Raw genomic sequence first — 25,211 nt, 5'->3', positions numbered from 1 at the left:
TTTTTGGTAACTTTGAAATATGGATATATCTGTTTGCTTGCAATGCGTATGTATCTAGAATTTCAGTATATTTACTTTATTGCATTGATAGTAAACCAATATTGAATATTCTAGGCTCTATTTTCATTAAAAAAAAAACGTGTTTATATTTTTTATCGTAATATACCTAACAGAAATGATTGTTAACTTAGTGGATACGTACATTATTACGTCAAATTACGTTTCGCTTATGTTTAAATCAGAATTTATACATGACTCACATGTGAGTCCCTGGCCAACTGTTTGAGCATGACCCATACGCTGAGTCGCTGGCCCTGAATGGGTTAATTGTTGAACACCATGTTAAATGGACATCTCTATTGTTGTACCTACTTTTAAACTATTATAATATTCTTTATTTCATTACTTATTATGGCTTTTCAATATTGGTTGTTTTTTATTTTTCAACATGATGACTTAAGTACTATTTTTCCTTGTAGGTACGTAAGTCATAAATTATTATTATACTTATGTCTTCTGTAATAATAAATATAGCCATGGTCAATTTAGGGAAGTTTTGTAAATAATATATTGTCAGTTGATGCTGAATCAAGGAGCATAGCGGAACCGCTTCCGCGAACTCGCTAGTGCCATATAAGGCGGCAGTCTGTACGCGCCCGCATGCGCGCCGCGCGCATCGTACGCGCAGCGGAAGCGCTAAATTCAGCGCAAGAAACTAAATACCCAAAACCGTGCGCGCCTGCCAAATACGGCACGAATCTCGAGTTACCCCCGCCGCGCTGGCAAGCGGCCGCATCCACGAAAAACACGTAAAAACGCATTTATTTTCGTAGCGAGCCGTCTCTAATTTTAGGCCGTATGTTCGCATGAAAACTGAAAGTAATACGAGCGATTTTGGTTCGGGCCGAGATGTCTGTATTTAGATTAGAGTACCGACCTCCGGCTGTTGATAACGACGCGCTTTTGCATAACCTCGCCGCGCGCAGTCGGAGTGCGGGCGCCGCGAGTGCGATGCTGTGTGATAGTGCATTCTAACTGGATTTGGATGTCACAAATGCTGCCCGAAGGCGGAGGTGAATAATTATTCTCACTTGTTTTTTTTTGTGTGACGTAGATGCTTCATCAATCATTGTCATTCAGTTTAATTAATATTTAAAAAAACAATAATATACAAATAAAATTAACTTGTTATTAAAATTAACTAAGTTTTAAGTACGAAGTTATATTTTGTTAATTTCCCTATGTAAAAAGAATTGGCTGAAATCCAGTCCGGTTAACCTAGTTACCGTTATCTACTTTATCGCAATAAAAACATAGGTTTTTATCATCACAGCGCTGCATTACTTAATTGTTTGTGTGCTACGCATAATCAGCAATATCATAGTAAAGTTAGGCGGTTACTTAGTACCTACATAAGGCAGGTAATGTAATTTGATCGTGTTTGTGTACAATTGCACCTCCTGTTAGTCTCGCGATTGTTGCATAGATGCGCCTCTGGCGTGGTTCTCACCTACTTAGCAATCGGAATCATTGTTTCTTAACTTAGTAATTTGTGTACCTAATGGTTTTTATTCACTTACGTAATAGTTGTGAATAACCTTCCAAAAATATAATAATTCTTTATTATGTTTGTGCAATTAACAATGTATTATTATTAGATAAAATAAAATATTTAATACAAGAGAAAGTATTATAGTGGACTATTGGTTTTTCCACAATTACAATTGCCGAAACTAAACCGGGAGTTCGATCCTGATTTTAATTTAGCGTTTAGAAACTTTCATGGATTTGATCTGTCAACTGTCAATCTTACAGATCAAGTCCATCACTTTCAGAACAAAAAAAATAAAATCATAATCATCAGGCTTCGGGAAAGTTAACTTTAGGTATGACAATAGTCATTGTGTAATTATAGCTAAAGATACTTTAAGCAAACAAACCTTCAATTAAATTCCCTTGTATATAATATATTATTCAAATAAACCGAGGTATCTAACCTTAACGTGTACAAATATAACCTATATTTAAAATATATAAAATCCCGTCATTAAAGATAAAAATAATGACATTGGTATTCTTAACTACATGTATTTTGCAATGAACCATTAACACTACCTGCATGTGTTTTAATAGCTTACTATTGGTTATATGATGGTGGATGACCTTGGTTATAGTTTATGACGACAGGAGTCATGTCCTGCATCGCTGATGACGCCCACTGACTCAGCTGCATACTATACCACGTCAGCTGTTAAAACAATCTCGTATTTAATTACTAATGCAACACTACAATCTAAGGATATATCATACAATACATGCAAGTAAACAGTTGTATTGGAGTCGATTAGTATACAATTCCCATTCAATCTATGATAACAGGAATCTCGTATTTTCATCTTAATGGTTGAGGATATCGACACGTACAAACAGATTTTTATATGTAGGTTAGTAAAGTTAGATAGATACTTAATCTTTAGGTAGAGTTATAGAGTTAGGTACACGCAAAAATTGTTCCTTGATTACTGTTTAAGGGGTATTGACCTACGGAAGAAGCATTTTATTTTGTTAACCGGAACTCCTATTTACGGAGTTTTAGTTGCCTATTATATTTATATGTATACACTTAACATAGGCAGTTACATATGGTAATGGTATAAGTAGTCGTAGGTAAAAGAGGACAGAGGCTAATGTTAGCAAAACTTACAATTATTCTTCCATTTCTATATCAGCGCGAGAAAAGAGCCATAGGTCAGTCTTATTTTAGTCAGAAAATTACTTTGCATTGTATTTTGTTTTTATTTCAGACTGATATATCTTCAAAATGTAGGTACGCGCAACAATGCAACGGTTGAAATTAATTTAAATTATATTTGTTACTCATCTCAACGTCATAACACATGCATTACTAAGTTAAGCATATAACACGCAAGTGTTTTTTGAAACGTCAAACCTCTATGAAATTATGTCGTAACACTTGCACGTCTTTGCTACGAAAAATGCTGTAGAGTTATCTTGGTCTCACTGTGAAGAAACTGTTTCCATAAAGGATTTGCCAATGCTCAAAACAAATAGAATGCGGTTTGCTATTTGACCAGTGAACATTTGACACCTCTCACATAAGGGTAAAGAGCCGCTATGTTTATTTGCCAACTACATTCACCAAGGTATTGATGATTCGTGGTTCTTACCCCATTGACATTCGGCGTATTATCGCTAGATCTGGCCACGTATTGGTGGCTCAGTCTCGTTAGTCGGGAGACGCTAAATAAACAAATTGGAGCTGGCATAGTTTCTTTTAGCGTACTATTAACTGTCAGGCCTAGATTGGAAGAAGTTATCAACCGGTGGTAAAGGCAGAACGGGAAACTTTAATCGGACTAGACATAGATTTTTCCAGTTAATTTCCTTCAAACAACTACTTTTTCCATGAAGCAACGATATTATGATTATTGATTATTATAAAATATGTAACTAATCAGATTGATTACATTAAGACCGCCCTGTTGCTACCTTTATTTACCTACATTGAAATGCTTTTTTTTAATTTTCTTTTGTGGTGCAATAAATTATATCAAGGTACTTTAAATATTTGCTAATAGATATTTATTTATTTATTGTTGTAGCAGTGAATATTAGGTAAATGATCTCCGGGCTGGTGATTTCACAAATAACGTGTCTGAAAATGGAAATCTTTCCGGGAATGGAAAATTTCTGACAGCACATCACTACTCGTAATTACTATAAGTAGATAATGTTTTTCTTCCCTGATTTGAAAATTTATCTAACCATGAGAAATTACTGAACAGGAAAATTTATCTCTTAAATAAATAAATATTATTAAATGTCCTCGTATTCAAAGTGAAAATTAGATGTTCATCTCGGGTGGAAAGCATAATTTTTGTATATTTGACTATTGGCAAACTATTTCGACTAAAATGGGTGCCTTTCATAATGAATCTAAACCTTAGCCTTGTTTGCGAGGTGAATATGAAAGTACGTAGGTCACACTAAATAACGTTTACTCCTTCTTCAGCGAGTATACGCCCACTGTTGGGTATAACGGCCTCTGTTATTCCTCCAAGCAGCCTGATTTGATGCTTCTCTCCGCCAAAATGGGCCTGCAATATTTTTGATTTAATCTTGCCATTTGGTTGGTGGTATGTGATGTGGTCTTTTAGAACGAGGCCTTCATGCTAGGACCTCCTTGCTCCACCTATCATCTCGGCCACATACGTGTTCGGCCCAGGCCCATTTCAGAGTAGCTAATCCGTCGACCGATATCTACTGCCTACTTTGGTCTGTGCATGGCTGGATTTACTAATTTCGGATTCTATCGCAGAGAGATATATACCGAGGATACTGCGTATTAGCTCGTTGTGCGACTTTAAGCCTCTTCATTCCTCACATCGTTATTAGCGTCCACGTTTCGCAAGCATAGGTCATACATACAACAATACATATTTCATTATTTATACTTTGGCCTTCAGTGATTTGGGTATTTTGGCTTGGAACAGAGTTTTCAGTTTACCACATTCTTAACTAATTATTTCTCTATGCTTTTACAAAGGCACCAAAACCGTGAAAGGTTAACTGTTCCATTAAAGACAGTAAAAGTACCTATATTTAAAAACAATCGTCAATTAATACTTACATATATCTTCAACGCTGCATTCGTTTTCATCCAAATGTTAAGAGTCTTCATCCACTCTTGGACGTAAGACGATAGAAATTTATAGCACTAATAACTACTAACGTTGTCATTTGACATCGTTGGTTTAATTAAATAAACATTTACATTAATACGTGTTTTCACTATTCACTACGCTAGTTTGCTCATGTTGCTCTAAACATTTTCTATTTATACATGTTTTGATACAACTAATAATAAGTAGGTAATTATTTGGTATTTTTATTATTATATTACGTGGATATTGCAAATAGTCGTCTGCCATAGACATTACAGGTCAATGATTTGGTAGGTATAGGTATGAACCTATACATACCAAAATAGAATACCTTTTAGGCCTTTACTTAAGAGGCTGTCAATACCTAAAGCGCGCACACTGTCTATTTGTATCGGAGTAAATGAGAAAGCACTGTCGCATGTTACTGGGCCTGGGCAAGGGAATAATAAGAAAATTATTTAAATAAAAAAGTGGATTATTAGTGTAATATTTTACTCAACCACGGTTTAGATATAAATGTTTTGAAATTGTGATTTTAATTGCAGACGCATAAGTCAAAACAATAAAGACATAAAACCGTTTAATTGTGATTTTAAGACCAATCTTTGCAATTATTTTCTATCGAGCCGATTTCGTTCAATCGTGTATCGAGTACAACCACGGTCTTTGAAATATAATTAATATGAACATATATTTTTTTTACTTGACTAAAACAAATAGTCTTTCTTAAAAAACTGTTTAAGTAACATCAATTTCAAGGACATTGGGTGTTGACAGCCCCTTAAGCTAGCTAAACCATAAAACATTGTGGTTAAAATATAGGTATAAGAGCATACTATGAAAAGCAGATAATACAAGCATAATAATGTTAATAGGATTATGCCAGCATAATGTTACACATCCTTACAGGGCGTTTCGCTTTGTAAGACTCCATTAATATTGCTCCTACGCGCTCATGATTCATTCTTCAATGCTCCTAATACGGCCAATATTAACATTCATGTATAATTTATAAGAAAATAAAACCGTATACGCTTTGTTTTGGATTTGTGTCAGTTTTCAAAATATGTGTCATCTCTTATTTGTACCCACATGATGCAGGAAACAACAACTATGTACCTATTTATTTGCAATATCTTATACAAATAGGTACCTTGAAACCTACCTAGTAGTGAGCTTTGCCTAGTAGACCTGCCTGCTAGAAATATAATATTTGTTATCAAAAAACGGAATTGAGAATTCTGGTACGTTACCTACCTATTTGAAAACGCAGGGCCGGATTTAGGGGAGGGCAACCGGGGCGACAGCCTCGGGGCCTCCACAATAGAGACTTCGGAAAATTGTCCATTATATTTGGAAAATAATTTGGGGCCAGAGGGCCTCCACTCATTTGTTGCCCCGAGGCCTCCAGACCTCTAAATCCGGCATTGTGAAAACGTACGATTATCATAATCAAAACCTAACTACTTACGAATTCAGCAAATATTTTCGGAATTCTTCCTACAATATAATTACTTTAGTCCATCTTAGTTGTCATTTTAAACGTCATATTTTCATAGAAGTTTGACATTAATTAATTTAATGATGACTTGCTACACTTTGTTATTACAATTGCTATGCAGAGTTAGCTTGGTCCGACTCTACACCTTTATGGCAACTGACAAAATGATTAATACACGTTAGTTATTTTTAAATTGACTAAAACAAATTGTGAAAAAGTTAACGGACTAGTTTATTTCCTCATGAAAGAAACAATCATCTGAAATGAAGACACAAAAGTAAACTGGCACGCGTTTTCTCGGCATACTTTCACAAGTTTCCAAGATACAATAAACCCAAAATATCCACTCCTTTTACCCATATAGCCGTGTTTACATTCGTAGAACGCCCCAATTAAAATGTGTCTTACGTAACGGGAATAAGGTTAAATCTCCTGTGTCAGGCCCACCCGTGACGTGTACCACTTGGCTGTTCGCCAGACTGCGTCTCGTGACGTCACGGCTGGGTTGCCTGCATGTGTAATGTGTTGGTAATGTAATGTCTTATTGTAACATTAGTAACACATCTATGTGATGAGTGATGAAATACTGTTGAACAGCTGATAAGGATAAGCACCATGCACCCGAGGTTTCTTTACAAATTAGGTTAGATTAACTTCACTTTATTTATGTACCAAATTAATGAATCATTCAGTAGGATGTATAGGTACGAAAAAACATTTCTTCGTTCACACGAATAGGTAGTTGCGATTTTATTTTATTGCACAAGTGCTTAATAATCTGAACATGCCTTGTACCTACCCCTTAAACTAATGGTTCTATAAATAAACTCAAATAAGATTTTTCCTACTCCTCTACTGTTATCTGTCATTTATGCATTCATTAACACGAATATAAGAACATACATAAAAGATTTCAAGAAAAGTCTATATTGTCTATTCCTCATAAAAGCTCTTGTGCTTTTATAAGCTATAACGTTACTGCGATTAATGGCTACCAACCTAACAAACTTACAAAATATTCATTTGGTTGCATAGTAAAAATAATTACTTCATAAGTCAGAAACACGCATGTGACACCCGTAATATAGCAACACCCATAGACTACGAAGACCGCTTAGCGTTGCTTGTTAGTCTCCGTAGGCTACGGTAGCCAAAATTGAGAAAAAACTGTCCAAAAAATTAATTTAGCAAGTAGCAAGTACCAGGGCCTCATGAGTTACGAGGAGGTGTCGCCGACCGGCCGGCCCGGGCCGGGGCGGGCTGGGCGCGGAACAAGGTATGCTCGCGCGTCTTGGCTATATACTTTTGCTGTAATTTGTTTACATAAATTAAGATTTATTTTTGTTGACACGTAGGAAAAATATTGTATGCAACGTTGTATAAGTAGGTCAAAAAATTCTCGTGGCGTATTCCTTTACAATGTTCGCCTACGCCTTCGGCTCCGGCTCACATTGTAACTCACGCCACTCGCCTTTTTTGACCCTTCTTATACAACTGTTGCATAAAATACTATAATGAAAGGTTTTGGTACGCAATTGAAAGCGTACCTATTGGTTCATGCCTGCTCCTGATATCGCACCCGCACTGATGATTAAACTGAACTGTAATTGCATTACGACAAACGTAATGTAGCTGTTTGAAATGAATAGTTTACGTAACATATTGGGCCAACCCGCCTAATTAGTAAAGTAATTAATTATATGATTTAATTTTTGGGTATCCAGCCGGATGTTTAATGTGGCATGCTCATTTATTACAACTGTTAGAAACCTGTATTGTAAACGCAAATATCTTGTTTAGACGCTAACCATGTAAACGCGCATAGAATCGAGAGTTCGAAAATTATGAATGATCAGTGCTTTGCCCATAATATGTATTCAATAAGTCATTTTCTTTTTACGTCCTAAACCCATCAGGTTATGGGCCCAGCACAGCACGCTTCCACTGCGCATGTGTTGTGTGTAAATCCCAATCCCAAACAGTCCCATGGGTCGACCTTGCGGTAGGTTAGAATGGTTAGATCAGTGGGGAGACACTAGAACGTCCGGGCATTTTCGGCCCCGTTCGGCTCAGCATTGCTTCGAGCATTAGGGTTGGCACAACTTGACATCCCTTTGAGTGCAAACCACAGATAAGATAATGACTTGAATTTTGACAACCCTAAATAGCCGAAATGTATAGTGCCATACATTGGAAAGAGACAGCATGATTTGTCACTGAATCGTTGTGAAACTTCGGTTTTGTAGGAAGTGTCATTTCTGTGACAATTCCTACTTGAAAACAAAACAGTTTTGTTCTGTGCTTTGAATCATGAAATGCGGGTAAAAACTGGCAATGTATATAGCAGTACCTAACCACAGAATAAATGCAGGGATTTCACGGACTTGTTATGATTATGGCTAGGAAAAAGAATTGATTATGTACTAAAGACTTAGTTCTAGCATTTTATTTTTTGCTTAGGGTAGGGTAAAACTGGGTTAGGTATTTTCGAAATTATAAGATTGATTCTATGTAGACAATGGATTAAGTGCTATCTAGTTGATCATCCGTATGGGATCTCGTTGTTTTTGTAACAACTTTATAGTTGTCAAATACATTGGCGCTATTTTAAATATTTTTGTTTAATTTACTTATATTTGCGTATGAGCATAAGTAGTTTTCGTTTATATATACCTAGCGATGTGTAAATAATACCGGCGTGCGCGTGACTCATTGTGTTTACTATGGCGCTTTATTAGCAACTCGATAACATAGCGCAGCTGTCGGTCAATTCTCAATGGACTTTGTTTAGAATATTATTTAGTGATCTTTCATATCCACACATTAAGTAGGTATGTTTTTTTGATAACGTAAGCATTGTGTTTTATTTTTAGAAGAAACTGATATAGACTCCTCGTCAATATGACTGTATGCACCTTTAATAGTAGGCTACTACTCAGACTGATACTCGTACTTACTAAAGTTAGTGAATGAATTTGTATCTCACAACATATCTCAGCTCCATAAGTTCCGGTGCAGGTCCGTACCTATTAGGCACTTGCAAATTAGCAAAGGGAAATTCTATCAAACCCCGATCTCCTTAGATTAGAATGATCGTTATTTTCGTACTCATTTAGGGAAAAGAGCTAGAGGCCCTGGCCAAGGCTGTTCCTGTAACTGGAGAGTTGCCGTAAAAGGAGAGTCTATTTGCGCAAGCGTTGCGAAATTGGTATCATCCTTTATTTCGGGACGCGCCTTTCGCGGCGCGCGTATTTCGGGCGCGCTCGGGTTACCTCGCGAGAACTCACTTCTTTTTACCTCTTTTGCTCTGCGAGATCACGACTGTCAATCATTCTAGCCTTTTAGTCTAGCTGTGTCCCTTAGTTTGGTATTATAAACATAGGTTTGTTCTTTATCGATTATATCTTAGTTTCAATTTTGTTTAATGATAAAATCCCAAATTGTTTTGCAAAACAAAACTTATTTGTGGGTGCAGTTGTATGCAGCTATTAATGTAATCAAACGCTTGACAAGTTACTACTGAATAATGTATCCGACTATAATACAAGATAAAACGGTTTATTTTTGTAGGGGCATGGATTTCTTTCAGAATGTAATCTTTTAAGAAGTTTATATTTAATTTTGCTTCACAAGAATGATTCGTAAATTTTTTTGAAAATTGTCTAATACCGAGCTTATTGTTGTTCCAGAAGTGATGCGCCGCGTGGCGTGCGCTGACGTGTGTCCCGCGCCGCTCGCGCCGCCTGCGCCGCTTCATCCCGCCAACAGGTAAACACTAATAACCTCAACATTGCCTGAGGGCATACTTACCAAATAAGTTTTTCACATCACCCATTCGAAAAATGGGTTTTTCTTCCCTGCTAGGAGGTATTAAAGTTACAATTTTCTGTTCTAGGACACGATTTTATATCTTTTTTTAATACTGTTTTCTTTAGCTTAAATAATATTTTGGAACATAATAATTTCCTTACAGGTGATGTGAAAAGCAGCATGTGTCACATGGTAACAAAATTATTTCCACCTTGGATGTTAACAATTGAATCCCTCATTACGCTCAGGATTCCATATTAGAAAATGATTGTAAAAAGTAGCGAGGGCGCTACGCTCGAGATTTAATTACAGAACCCTTCGCCTCGTTAAGGATTCAATGTACGCCGTCGCCGTAAAAACGTCATTTTGCTTCCATGTGATACAATCTACTATATAACAATAGTATATTACACACCTACTTAGGAAAGTACCGTTGCGAAAATAAAAAAAAAACACGATTACCTTTTCGCACGTGTATTGTACGTTTTACAGTACACACGCCCTTACATTTTAGACATATGTACTTACAGTAGCGGAAAATAATCTATCATATTTGTGTTTCTTTTAAAGTATTTTTTATGAGAACGACTAAGGCTGCCTAAACGATTATCATGTGAAAGTCCTTTAGATGGAGAGTAAAATCATATACTACATTTGTATGACACCATATAAGAAACTCGTTTTGTACGAGTTTAAAAAGTGCATAAAATAAGTAATACTCGAAATATAGGTAAAAGTGGTTTATTAATAAAGAAAATAACAAAAAATACAGATTCTGCACTTAAAATTAAAATATTAGATTAGTACTTGGTACTAAAACTCTTTGCATCAAGAACAGCTTGGCATCTTCGGGGCAGTGATGCAATCAACTTCGCGAGGAAAGAACTTGGAATGCGTTCCCACTCTTCCTTTAATTGTTCAAATCTTTCGTTGACATTTCTTGCACTCACACGACGACCTAGCTCCTTCCATAGGTTTTCTAGAGGATTCAAGTCCGGACTTTGGCTGAGCCATTCCAAAACCTTCACTCTACGTTTTTTGAACCATTGTTTAACAAGATTAGACGAATGTTTCGGGTCATTATCTTGCTGAAACATAAACGCTTTGCCGAAATTTTGGCGTGCCCAGGGAAGAAACACATCTTGTAATATTCCTTCATAAACTTCCTTCGTCATAATGCCGTTTATTCGATGTAAAGGACCAACCAATGCCGGATTTAGAGGTCTGGAGGCCTCGGGCAATAAAGGAGTGGAGGCCCCCTGGCCCCAAATTTTTTCCAAATAAAATGGTAAATTTACCGAATTCTCTATTGTGGGGGGCCCCTCTTTTGTGGAGGCCCGGGGCAGTAGCCCCGGTTGCCCTCCCCTAAATCCGGCCCTGGGACCAACTCCACTTGCACTGAAACAGCCCCACACCATAAGGGAGCCGCTGCCGTGTATGACTGTAGGGAGCTGATACTTGGGGTCATAGCGAGCATTGTCGGGACGTCGTACGTAGGTTATTCCATCTGTTCCGAACAGTAAAAGCTTTTTTCATCGCTCCAGATTACCTTTTCCCACATTTCCGCAGTCCAAGAAAGATGTTTTTTTCGCATATTTTTTTCTAGCTGCTCGATTTTTTTGGAAATCAGTGGTTTCTTCGCAGGACGATGAGCACGAAGTCCACCATCCATCAGGCGATTTCTTACAGTACGTACGGACACAGAAAATGAATTTCCAAACGATATTTCCCGCATAATGTCGCTCGCCGTGAGTCGTGGAAAATGTTGCCAAACTTGATGTGCAGCGTGGGCGACCAGGTCTGTTGGGCCTTTTGACACCTCCGTGAGCTTTTCCCGTTTCAAAACCTTCGATATAGTAGACTGATGAACTTGAAATTGCTTAGCCAGCGTCGATTGTGTGAAGCCATTTATAATTGCTTCTTGTATAGCTACTGTAAAGTTTTTATTTCCACGAGGTCTCCCCATGACGGAACTGATATTTGTTACAAATATGATTATAAATTAGCACGATATTACGTTTTTTATCGACTTAAATACTACTAGTGACGGACGCTAAATTCCAGAAAAAATAATTCAAATCGAATTTCGAAATATGTACCGGCCTGTTAGCGTATAATTGGTTGAGAATAAATCAGTATAACCTTTTTTGATTAGGTATCAACAAATTCAGTTCTTGGTTTCATCTAATTTGAAATATTTTACAGAAAAATCACAATATGATAGATTTTTTTCCGCTACTGTATAGTGCTAGTTACCTCGCTAGGGCGGTAAATTAGCGCCATATGTAAAAATAATTGCCAACTAATTTGAAATCTTCTTATAGACAACACCTACTGCCACTGCCACTGCTAAGGGCATAGGTTGGTAACCCACAGTCAAAAACGAAAATCGAACTTTCGTTATCTGCGTCTCTATCGCTCTTGCAAATTCGGGCGAGAGAGGCAGATAAAGACTTTTAAATCTCTGTTGTGTTTCATCTGTGTATGTCTATACATATTTAAGTGTGATTAAACCATTTTTTCCAGGACATCCGAAAATAAGGAGTTACTCCGGCAACAGTTGCTGTCAGCGAGTAAAGCGCGTGCGGACAAGGGTGAACAGCCCAAGCCCAAGCACCGCAGTCGCCAGAAGAACCGATGGAAGCTCAAGTTCCACCACCAGGCCCTGCCCCAAGAGTACCTTGACCACTACGAGCAGAGCCTCCAGAAAGTAAATAAAACCAAGAAACCGGAGAAACTTAAAGCGGAACCCGTCGATCTCAATAATATCACAAACGAGACCTTCAAAATATGGGCGCAAAGGTTAGCGGGCATTCAGAATGAGACCGGGTCTCTAACTGTACCAAACATGGCTAAAGTACCTAAAAAGGACGAAAAGAAGAAAAATCCGGCCATCGCTCCGAGTAAGATTGTCACTTACGAAGATCTGCCGTACATGGGGGAAATGACGCTTAATAATTCCAAGCCTAGAAGAGGCCGCAAACCCAAGAAGGCAGATATTTGCCATCTCATTTATGAAAACTACGGGACTGTGGTACCCGGACAACCTCCGCCTCAGGTGGAGAGAAATCAGCTTAGCTTGTGTCCGCCGTTACGAAGTGACGGATTAAGTACATCCAAAACAGACTTACAGAACAAAATTATCTCAAACTTGTTAGAAAGGAAGCTGTCACAGGAAAATAAGAAAAGATTAGAAACTCTTACGCCGCCACAGTTCGCCAGCCCGGACGAGCCGATGCCCGAAGCGCCTGTCACCATTGCCGGTCCCTTGCACAGCGACGAGGAGCCTCTCAATCTTTGTATAAGAGATCTGCACGAGCTGAAGATTCAAATTCAAAAGAAATTCGGCAATATTTATTCGTCGCTACCTGAAGTAAAGACTGAACCAGAAACTGAAATAATTGAGGATAAAGAACAGCCCAACGCCATATCTGTAATTCAAAGGAATACTAATCTGCCTGCTACAGCTAGCAGTTCACCCGACCTGTCACGGCTGAACCGGAACGTATCCCCGACGCTATCGGAACCTGCTCAATCAACGGCCAGTCCCGATGGGGACGGAAAGTTCCCTGGCTACGTGTACTGGCCTAACGCGGGCATATATATGCACCCTTTAGCCCTACAGACGCAACTCCTCTATTACCAGAGGCTAGCGGCGTCGGGCCAGCTGCCGTTCTCACCAGAAGAACAAGAGAGGTTATCTACCCCGAGTAGTGTGAGCGAAAGCATATCTACGGAACCTTCGCCGCCGGTGGAAGATAACAAGAATAAATTAGTTCTAAAACAAATTTCAGAGTTACTAGACCCTAACGTAATAAAGAAAACTGAGGAGTCTAAAAATCCAGATTTGGTTAAGATGAAGAGGTCATCCCCAAATCCCGTACCAGTGCAGGCGCCGGTCAAGCGGAAAAGGTCGGCGATCTTCATTCCTCCAGTGCCAACCAAGACTAATTCCACGACGCCTACTACAGAAGTCAGCATCTGCAAATTTAAATTTACTGGGGGATCAAAGCCCTCCTTACAAGAAAAGAAGATGCTTTCCGTAGATTCTGGAGGGAATTTTAGATACTACAGTGGAACAGGCAACAAAGGGAACAAGGGATATGATTACTTGCATAGAGACTCCAATCAGGGTCGAGCTCAGTTAGCCGAAGCCTCTGTTTCAAGTCAGCCTAAAATCGAGGCTCCGGCGACTGCTTTGAGTAAAGAAGACTTGAGTAAGAGGAAGAGAAAATCCCGGAAAAGTCTACAGAGGGAGAAGCTGGAGCAAACTTTTAAGGAAAAAGGTTTTTTGATTCAAACCCAGCAACTGCAGTCAGCGGAAGGTGCCACTTATTGCAAGTTCAGGCAACTCCGGAAATTTACGAGATATCTGTTTCGGAGTTGGAAAGATTATTTGCCAGGCGAGTTGGATGAGAGAACAGGTGAGGCTGTGAACCCGCAGCCGTCGCCTTCAGAAGGGCCTGCCAGTGAGTGGGGGTAAATACCTATACTTATTGGACTGTTTTTCCAGACTATGAAGGTTCCTTGTTGAGTGTCCGCATTTTGGGCTGTGCCTGTATTACTAATTGGTGAGAACATTATATTGACTTGCGTGTTGAAAACTGAAAACTAAAAAAAGTCCCTGTCACAACATGAGTATAAGAATAAAGACTTATTGAGAATTGTTTAATTATAGCCAAAGAATGTTGTATACTGGCTGCTAAAGTGCATTTAACTTGCTGTAGTGAGATTTAAAATTAACTTTGTACTTGCGGTACTGAATTTAGAGGGGGCTGGTTGTTGATCGCGTCCGTCCATTATTTAATTGTGTGCCGTAAACTTTATGGAGATTGTTTAATTTAATCCATAGTTTATACCTTTTACAGTTGTGCTTTGTTAAATTTCGTTATCTATGTGTTGTGCATTTTAAAAATTTGCTTGAAAGAATGATACAGTAAACATCTTTGATATGAATTAGTGAGAAATTTGTATGTGCCTTTTTTACCTAATGTTGTTGTGAGGGTAAAAATAACTAGATTAAAATTATTTATGTAGACATAGAAAACTAATGAAACTAGTCATTTGACACCTCTAACGTAGGATTATTTAAATAAGCGTTAATGACAGTTTACTAAAGCTGCATTCACGGCTGACCGTGTCGTGTCAATGTTATTATCTATTCTTTATCTATATTTACACTCGCAAAAGTAGTTGAAACTTTATCTGTTTATTTATATAATAAATACCGTATTGTTTGTAGCTTTAGTAAACTCTCATTGTGTTCTCGAATAAATGTACATACAGAATCAAACAGAGTTATTCTAGTCATTATTGTTAAGGTTTTTACTGGTTGTTAATATAACATTTAATAGATTAATATAAACTTCTATAATAAAACCACGTTTTGTACTTAATATAATATTTATTACAGAAAACATAGTTCTGTGATAAAGAAAAGAAAAACAAAATGCAACGGGAATGTAATATACCAATTAAACATTTGATCTAATCATATTTTGTATGATTTCTCTAACAAAACAAAAAGAAGGAAGCCCACAGTAACCCGAGGTTACTTAAATTTATGCCCTATACCAGACATGTGCCCCTTAAACCTTGACACACCCTCATGATTGCAATATAACAAGTAGTAAATTTTCCTTACAAGCTAAGCAAATCTTAAAAATCTTTCCAAAACATTCAACAGTCTGCATACCTTGTGCATTCTTGATAGATTATAATATAATATCTATGCTAAAACCTCGACTGAATGTATATAGCAAAATTTGACTGCACTTTTGCTACATAAATGTTTTAAAAGTATTCAGTCGAGATTAATTAAGGCACTGAATAACAATGATGTATAAAAATAGCATTTCATATAACATATTATATCGGAGTATAAACGTAATGAAACAACCGGACTGAGCAAATAAGCTCATTGGATCATTGTAGGACAATACACTATCGGTGCTTAGGAACTATATTCAAAATAGAAAAGTACGCTCGGAATGTACCTGAATAACAGGAATGTTATTTGCCAATGATGACCGGAACAAACAAAAAAAAAATCTTGTGACAGACTAATTTATGCCGCGAGTAGGCGGGTCGTTTGACCGTCAATCACATAGAAAGCGTACCGAAAATAATGGTCCCAACTATCGTTGTGTTTTCAGTCCGTAAAGCTCCGAAAAAACGATCACTATTGGACCCACTCGCGAGTCTCTATTTGACACTTCATCTTGGCAAGTCATACGTCCCGCGAGAATCAGAAAGCGAACGATAGGTGCGTTAGACAAAAGGCCGATCGGCGCCGCCGTCAAAGGACCGTGAAATGTTACCGTGGAACGTTTAGCACATTAGAGGATTCTCGCAGTGGCGGAGGGGGGCTGGCGCCTAGGCCTCGAGCAGGGCCCGGGCGGCGCGGGCGATGTGCGGCGCGGACAGGCCGTACTTGTCGAGCAGCGCGGCGGGCGGGCCCGAGCGCGGCACCGAGCGCACGTACACGTGCCGCACCACCACGTCGCGCTCCAGCGCCACCGCCGACAGCACGGCTTCGCCGATGCCTCCTGGAATTGTTACGTACTATTTAAGTTTGCGCCCAATGTTTATGATACGGAATCCAAGGAGAATGGAAATTCTTTTAAGAATTTTCGGACAATAGCTCAGGATATTAGATTAGGTTTAGGGGATCTGATGGCAGTTGAATATTTGAAAAGTATAGTACGTTAGAAAATAAGACTAGTCAAATTGTCCAGGGTATCAATTCATTGCGATCTACAAGAAATCAACACGCCAAAAATGTCGAACAAAGTGTTGTGCAGAAAATGATGGGGGTCCATTATTAAAACAGTTCGTAATTATTTACATAACAGAGATTGTTTTTAATTTACACATATTTGAAAGCTACAAATACATTACTATTTAAAATTCACCATTCATAACATTCTTATTTTATTAACTTAAAAAAATAACAATCTTCTAGTGCGTACCAATTCTATATGAACTATGCTTTAGACTAGAATTTCCTAATATGAAATAAAAATGTTGAAGGTTTCCAACAAAAATAAAAAATAAAGTGAGTGCATTGGAATCAACGTACTCATACGCTGCACGTATTTTAATTGTAAACGTCGGTAAAATGTCGTTATAAACGTTAGAAAGTATAATTCGTGAGTTACAAAAGACAGTGACTACGCCCGTAAATAAAGTGAGTGCATTGGAATCAAAAGCGTTACGTAAGCACGGCGGAGTTTGTATTTACGTACACAGTAGTTTAAATGTATTAACTAAGAGATGACCTATGTAAGTTTTCCATTAAGATGCATATTGAAATAGCAGCCATGCAATTAATTGAAATTAATTTAATTATAATATGTATTTATCGATCCAATACTGAGGGCGATTTACTGTATTTTTTTTGTCAATTAGAGTTATTGTTAAGCTCAATAATAAACGAAAATGGCCATATCTTGATAATGGGCGATATAAATATAGATCTATTGCAAACCACGAAGCAGAAACGTGAATTACTAGGCCTTTTGGATTTATTTAACCTTAAGTCACACGTAAACTTTCCAACGAGAATTTAGGGTACATCCAAAACGTGTTTAGATTAGACCACGGCTATGCTGATTTAATGAGGGATCAATTGAAAGCATACCCTGTAGATCGCGCGATTAGTTTCCATCTCGCAGTATGTGTCGAAATATGTATCCCAGATAAGAATCACCGCCCAAGCTATTGCTTGAGGCGGCTGCTGACTCAAAATAAATTATTCACATTTTTGGATTCAATTGGACATATTGACTGGCTTAATTTTGAGCATGGGGATGCCGATTTCGATAATATAATGACGGCTTTCGCAAATAAGTTCAATTGTTACTTTCCACTAATAAAAAGGAGCAATTGTAGGTAAAGGAAAATCATGGTGTAACAGTAAGACAAGCGAAAGTAAAAACTTTGTTCAACTTTTGTCCATGCTGTGGAGGTTTCACCCAAATAACAGAGAACTGCATAATTTATATCTGTCTAGTAAATGTAAACACGACGGTTTGCTTAAAATAGTAAAAAGAGAATACCTAAACCGATCGATTGCTAATGCACCTAACACTTCCAGGTCCCTTTGGTGTCTGATCAAATCACAAACAAACAAGGGATCGCGGGGGGGACACGCTGAGCGTGCTGCGGCACGCAGTGGGCGGCCCAACTGGCTCGGACGCTCAGCTTGCCGAATCACTCAACGCGTACTACCTATCTGTCGTGCGTGATACGCCAATTGCAATTGCAAATGCAATTAATTATCTGTGAATGAACGTCTCAAGTGTTACAAAGACAATGTTTCTTGCGCCGTTTACAGTTGAGGAACTCGTGTCAATAATACAAAAGATAGAGCCTTTAGTGCCCTTGCACTAAAGATATATACGGTCTACCGACTCATATATTGCGTAGTCTTCCAGCTACCTTTATGCATGCATTGTGATATTTATTTAATCAGTCCGCGTGTAACGGTAATTATCCAGTCTCTCTTAAACCTGTTTATAAAGGGAAGGATCTCAGAAAGAACGAAAATGTTACAGGCCTATATCGATTGTCCCAGCTGTGTCGAAAATGTTCGAGATGGGATTGTGTAATCGATTAATAAAATTCTTAATCGTGAATAAGTCGCTCTGTGAACAGCAGTACGCCTACCAAATCGGTAACCGGTGCCTCTCGACTATTGTTGCGAACGGTGTTGGACAATTTGGAAAATAAGAAGCGCGTAGCTGCTTGTTTTCTTTGATCTATCACGCGCGTTCGATCTAGTCGACCACAATCTCATCGCGAGCAAGTTGAACCATTACGGCATCCGTGGAATTGCTCAGAAGGTCATTATATCGTTTTTGAGTGACGGGGAGCAATCCACGGATGTTAATAATGAACGATCGAGTTTTAACGTGATAGGGGACAGGGCTGTGCAGGGATCAAATATAGGAAATAATATATTTCTTATCCTAATGAACGACCTTCCCTTTGACTCAGCTATTGTGGATTTTATAATGTACGCAGTCGACATCTGTGCCATCGTGAATGCAGAGAGCAGGAACCAACTGCTAAGAAATGTTCAGTCTGTCATTCTGCGCCTTTCGGATTGGTTTACTGTTAATGGAATGATTCTAAATCTTGAAAAAACAAGCCTTACAGAATTTAACTTGAAGCGAGGCACAGATGCTGCTGCCACTTCAAACTCAGGATATGCAGCAAACTCAACTCAGCCTACTATATAATATCTCGGCTTATGCCTATCCTGTCTAAGGAAAACCTAATAATAGCCTACCACGCATACTGTCATTCTGTTTTGTCGTATGGAGTAGATTTATGGGGCTTGGCTGTAGACAGGGACAGACCATTAATCATACAAAAGTAAATTATATGAAAAATGGCACGCACCAGCTCGTCAGTTATGTATTTATGGACTTCCATATTCTAACGCTACCTTCATTGTTAATTCTAGAGGTAGTTAAATATGTTAGGTTAAATTTAGAAAAGTTTCCGAGGAAAATGTGGACCAGCAACCGCTTCCAGGGCCATGACAAGGCGACATGACCTAGAATTGCCGAAACATAGATAAAGAAAATCTGCTCTCTGCTTACATGTATTAGAACCTAAATTTTATAATAAAATTCCAATGAGTATAAAAAACGCTCGCACCAACTTAGGATTTATATTGAAACTGAAGTCGTTTCTAATCAGTAGCTGAATTCTTGGATGAATAGTCATTTATTAATAATTTATCTTTATAATGACATGCTTTGAATTTTTATTGTTGTATCTTCCTTTGTACTAATGGAATTATGTTTGACATCCATCTTGCATACCTATGTACCTAATAAAAATGTAACACCGACAATGTATAATTAATACAAATAAACGAATATGAAAATGTTTAGCTGAAAAAGGTTCGAGATGATGTAGAAGAGTGAATGGAACTGACCGGCTTGATAGTGGTCCTCCGTGACGACGATGCGACCGCCGCAGGCGCGCGCGTTGGCCAGCACGGCGGCCTCGTCCAGCGGCTTGATGGTGAACGGGTCCAGCACTCGGGCGTTGATTCCTATGAAGAATATCAATATTTTCCATAACGTCAATATCTAGAGGGGAAAATGGGAACTACGTTTGTATGGAGAAGCAATCCACCACTATCCTCTTAAATACAATTAATAACTCTGTGCCATAACTAAAGTGCTTTGAGAGTTAGTATTGGTATCTACGCAGTTAATAGGGTTATGTTGATGAAAGTATCACTTAGACATTCATATTATTTAAGTGGGTTACCCTATGTTTTCTACAATTTTTAATTATTCGAAAAATTGGTGTATCTATTGAATATATAATGGTGTCTAAAATCTAGTAGTACAGGTAGATTTTTATGATTTGAGTAGATAGCTACATAAATGGTAAATAATACCTTCAGCCTTGAGCGCCTCCGCGGCGGCGACGGACTCGTGCAGCGTGATGCCGGCGCCGATCAGCAGCACCTGGTCCTTGGGGGACTGACGGACAACCTTAGCTTGTCCGACCTGAGAAACAACGTCCCATAATTTTGAACTAAGTTATTTAAACATACATATAATTTTAACCAGCTTGTAAATAACATATTATTGGATTGCCACAGAAATCATGGAAGCATACCAACTTAGATCGCGGGGTGTGGTTCAAATACAATAAAATCTTGACGCCATATGTTATTGGGCATATCGTACGACATCATATTGTAAGGCAGTACAGGCACCATTTTTATAAAAATACATTACACAATTAAAATAGTCTGTTGAGTTACATAATTTACAGTGACTATTCTTTAGTATCTAATTATTTTCGAAGACAATATGCGAAGACAAACTTTTTTGGTCGTGGGAGGTATTTGACTGGGTCAAAATAAACTTGCTTTCTAATAATGCCTCGGCCAGCGTCACAAAATTTTTTTTAGATCATTTTGAACACCTATACCGCTTAGATACTTCCGCCGCTGACCACGTAGGTAGTGCAATGAACGTTAGCCAACCGACCTTGAAGAGCTCGTCGTTGGGGTAGAGCATGGAGGTGTTGGGCCGCGAGGTGCGGATGTAGCAGATGCCCTTGGTGTTGGCGGCCAGCTCCACGGCGCGCTCCGTCGACACGGCGTCTCTGGAAACAACAAAACTTATTGCTCAAAACACATTTTCAAGTTAGACTGATCGCCTTGTGGAGAAAGGTTGCCGTGTAACGAACTACTTCTGATATCTGGCGTTTGAAGGGTAAATAGAAATAAATAATTGTCATTTTCTGACATGAATCAGTGATCTCTTTGTCCCAAAGTCCAGATATGCTAGCTGCGGAATGTTTCCATAGGTTTCTCATATGTCTGGGAAGTATCTTAAAATATAGTTTGGAACGTTTGTTCGAACGCTACTGACCACGTCGCCCAACGGCGGGCGCGTGAGTACGACGCACAGTTTACTCTAGCACCACTTAGTTGCAATGGACATTTCGTGTACACGCAATATAAATAATGTAGTGCAGTTTACAATTACACAGAGGCTTTAAAGTATACCTAAATTAGTCCTCAGTTGAAGCACGCGATAGATATAAGACTTGTCGCCGAGTTTTTACTTCTTTAACAACCATGTAAGGACATATATGAAAGTTTTACCAAAGAAATGAAGTGCTAGAGTTTACGGGAATCTGCTGGGACTTCTAAATATGGAAAAGGTGGAAAATATCGAAAGATGAGGGCTGAACATAGCATAGCTGTTGCCATTTTCGTCTTACGAAGGAATACAACGATTGCCACTGACAAGGGGTTGAAGAGGCAGTCGGTATACCACAGCATATTTGAAGTATCATACTCTCTAATGTCAGCATTGCAGTAGCATTAACAGTGAACCAAGTTGAGGATGTACAGCGAGCTGCTAAAATTCCATGGACAAATTATGAATGGAATTCATTTATAAAGTGGCCAAGCACTTTTGTAGTTGGGTCTACAGTCTAAAGGTGTCAGTCTATTTGCCCTGGAATACTCTTCCATATAGATATCTCCGCAGTTCGCAGTCGTTAGTAACTGTTACAGATAACAGTATTGTACTGACGAGGGGTAGAAGACGGTGGCGGTGGGCACGGCGCGGAACAGCGCCAGGTCCTCGAGCCCCATCTGCGAGGGCCCGTCCTCGCCGATGCTGACGCCGCAGTGCGAGCCGGCCAGGTTGATGTTGCTCTGGCTGATGGCGCCCATGCGGATCTGAAATATTTACGAAACTTATTACTATTGCTATCTTTGCTATGGAAACAATAGTTTGGTTCGTAATGTCAAGGAACAGTAATCACCTTCGCAAATTGTACTTTAGCATAGAATAAGTAATAGTACTACCATACAGAAAAGAAACTTCCAACAAAACCGAAGTTTGACAACGATTCAGGGACGAATCGTGCTGTCCTTTTCTTATGTAAGGTACTATCCCTTTCGGCTATTAAGGGTTGTCAAAACTCAAGTCATTATCTTATATGTGGTCGTACACGCAAAAGGACGTCAAGTTGTGCCCACCCTAATAATTGCTCGGAGCAATGCTGAGCCGAACGGAGCCGGGAATGCCTGAAAGGAACAGTTTCTGCCAATGATGACTTAAGAGTCCTTATTCCTACAGACGAGCGTATTTTGTAAAATGCTTCCTTTTTCATTCAAGATTATGACGTAACTATTAGTATTTATTCAAAAACTGGTAACGTACTTAAATAATCGTTTCCTAAACTAGCGGCTCCAACAGTTCAAATTTTCATTTTCTCTTTTAAACCTCTTTTTTAATGAGTTTTTTTGGGAGTCTTTTCCAAATTTTGCAATGAGATGTGGCGTTTCGGTTCTCAATTTTGCTGTAAACAAGAATCATTTGGTACATGAATGACTACAATTTGATTCAACATATCTCGTACGAGGGGCTGGAATGATTAACAATCGAAGATTCATTTGAAAAAACTGATAAAATACCTTCCGAGTTTTCTTCATTTTTTTGGCGAAAACAGGGTTTTATTATATTTTTTTTCCGCAAATTGTACGCATATTTTGCTTTAAAAATAATATTATAGCAAACTGTAACTTTATGTTGACCTATAAAAAAAAAATCATAACTATGGGACCTACATTGCCGTAAATTTATATTTTTTTAAAACACGTATAAATCACGCAGCAGCGACGCCCCGCTCTCAGTCCGCGCGGAGCGCGCTTAGAGGACGGACCTGTGCTCGATTGTCAGGCATTCGTTGCGATCGTAATCAGCTACGGAGTTCCGAGAAGTGCTATATACTGCGATTAGAAAATCTTAATAAAAGTTCATTTTTTACGCTATGCTTAACAGACTCTCGCTTATTGATGGATTTTCAGTGGTCCTTTTTTTATACTACGTCGGTGGCAAACAAGCTTACGGCCCGCCTGATGGTAAGCAGTATCCGTAGCCTATGTACGCCTGCAACTCCAGAGGAGTTACATGCGCGTTGCCGACTCTAACCCCCCGCCCCTCGTTGAGCTCTGGCAACCTTACTCACCGGCAGGAACACAACACTATGAGCAGGGTCTAGTGTTATTTGACTTATTTGGCTGCGATTTTCTGAAAAACGCATTTTTAGTTGAAATTACGTTAGGGTTTGCATTTGCATTATTATTTTTGACCCGGATGAAGTCCAAGTTCTCATGATGGAGTCAGGAGTTGGTCACCAGAACTCCTAATCTACTCATTATAATCCCATCGTGTTTGGGCTCAAAAGATTTGCCCTGACGAACACCATCGATCTAGATGAGGTCCAGGGTCTCATGATAGAGTCAGGAGTTGGTCACCAGGACTCTTAATCTACTTATCATAACGCCATCGTGTTTGGGCTCAATAGATTTGCCCTGACGAGCACCATCAATCTAGATAAAGTCCAGGGTCTCATGATGGAGTCAGGAGTTGGTCACTAGAACTCCTAATCTACTCATTATAATTCCATCGTGTTTGGGCTCAAAAGATTTGCCCTGACGAGCACCATAGATCTAGATGAGGCCCAGGGTCTCATGATGGAGTCAGGAGTTGGTCACCAGAACTCCTAATCTACTCATCATAACCTCATCGTGTTTGGGCTCAATAGAGTTGCCCTGACGAGCACCATCAATCTAGATGAAGTCCAGGGTCTCATGATTGAGTCAGGAGTTGGTCATTAGAACTTCTAATCTCCTCATCATAACTCCATCGTGTTTGGGCTCAATAGATTTGCCCTGACGAACACCATCGATCTAGATGAGGTCCAGGGTCTTATGATGGAGTCAGGAGTTGGTCACCAGAACTCCTAATCTACTCATCATAACTCCATCGTGTTTGGGCTCAATAGATTTGCCCTGACAAACACCATCGACCTAGATGAGGTCCAGGGTCTCATGATGGAGTCAGGAGTTGGTCACCAGAACTCCTAATCTACTCATCATAACTCCATCGTGTTTGGGCTCAATAAATTTGCCCTGATGAACACCATCGATCTAGATGAGGTCCAGGGTCTCATGATGGAGTCAGGAGTTGGTCACCAGAACTCCTAAACTACTTTCCTCCAAAACTACTTGACTCCATCATGAGCCCCTGGACTTCATGTAGATCGATGGTACTCGTCAGGGCAAATCTTTTGAGCCCAAACACGATGGAATTATAATGAGTAGATTAGGAGTTCTAGTGACCAACTCCTGACTCCATCATGAGACCCTAAACATCATTTAGATTGATGGTGCTCGTGAGGGCAAATCTATTGAGCCCAAACACGATGGAGTTATGATGAGTAGATTAGGAATTATGGTGACGAACTCCTGACTCCATCATGAGACCCTGGACTTCATCTAGATCGATGGTACTTGTCAGGGCAAATCTTTTGAGCCCAAACACGATGGAATTATAATGAGTAGATTAGGAGTTCTGGTGACCAACTCCTGACTCCATCATGAGACCCTGGACTTCATTTAGATCGATGGTACTCGTCAGGGCAAATCTATTGAGCCCAAATACGATGGAATTATAATGAGTAGATTAGGAGTTCTAGTGACCTACTCCTGACTCCATCATGAGACCCTGGACTTCATCTAGATTGATGGTGCTCATCAGGGTAAATCTATTGAGCCCAAACTCGATGGAGTTATGATGAGTAGATTAGGAGTTCTGGGGAGTTCTGGTGACCAACTCCTGACTCCGTCATGAGACCCTGGACCTCATCTA

The 25,211-nt window shown here is 39.0% G+C and overlaps 2 protein-coding genes across 2 annotated transcripts in view; one reads left to right on the top strand and one right to left on the bottom strand.

Moving 5' to 3' along the window:
- Positions 1–491: 491 nt before the first annotated feature.
- LOC133534480 (uncharacterized) lies at positions 492–15,488 on the top strand. Its single transcript, XM_061873631.1, has 3 exons — positions 492–1,073; positions 9,876–9,954; positions 12,523–15,488. Exons 1-3 carry the CDS (start codon positions 1,046–1,048, stop codon positions 14,477–14,479), a joined length of 2,064 nt encoding a protein of 687 aa, XP_061729615.1. The 5' UTR covers positions 492–1,045; the 3' UTR covers positions 14,480–15,488.
- Positions 15,381–25,211, bottom strand: part of LOC133534484 (transketolase-like protein 2) — a 22,970-nt gene continuing 13,139 nt past the window's right edge. Inside the window, exons 9-13 of the mRNA XM_061873637.1 lie at positions 22,083–22,231; positions 21,024–21,141; positions 20,423–20,534; positions 19,949–20,068; positions 15,381–16,544 (exon numbers count right to left, since the gene is read on the bottom strand). Coding sequence (XP_061729621.1) covers positions 16,372–16,544; positions 19,949–20,068; positions 20,423–20,534; positions 21,024–21,141; positions 22,083–22,231 — 672 coding nt within the window. The 3' untranslated portion in view covers positions 15,381–16,371. The remainder of the gene's footprint in view (positions 16,545–19,948; positions 20,069–20,422; positions 20,535–21,023; positions 21,142–22,082; positions 22,232–25,211) is intronic.

This window comes from Cydia pomonella, chromosome 2, assembly GCF_033807575.1.
Source record: "Cydia pomonella isolate Wapato2018A chromosome 2, ilCydPomo1, whole genome shotgun sequence".
Classification (NCBI taxonomy): domain Eukaryota; kingdom Metazoa; phylum Arthropoda; class Insecta; order Lepidoptera; family Tortricidae; genus Cydia; species Cydia pomonella.
The sequence above is the reverse complement of the archived record's forward strand: the minus strand, read 5'-3'. Positions and strand labels throughout refer to the sequence as shown.

Excerpts from the sequence above, each read along its gene's own strand:
- LOC133534480 (XM_061873631.1), top strand. The coding sequence starts at position 1,046 with ATGTCACAAATGCTGCCCGAAGGCGGAG. Across the intron at positions 1,074-9,875 it reads AATGCTGCCCGAAGGCGGAG|AAGTGATGCGCCGCGTGGCG; the intron begins GTGAATAATTAT and ends TTGTTGTTCCAG. Across the intron at positions 9,955-12,522 it reads CCGCTTCATCCCGCCAACAG|GACATCCGAAAATAAGGAGT; the intron begins GTAAACACTAAT and ends CATTTTTTCCAG.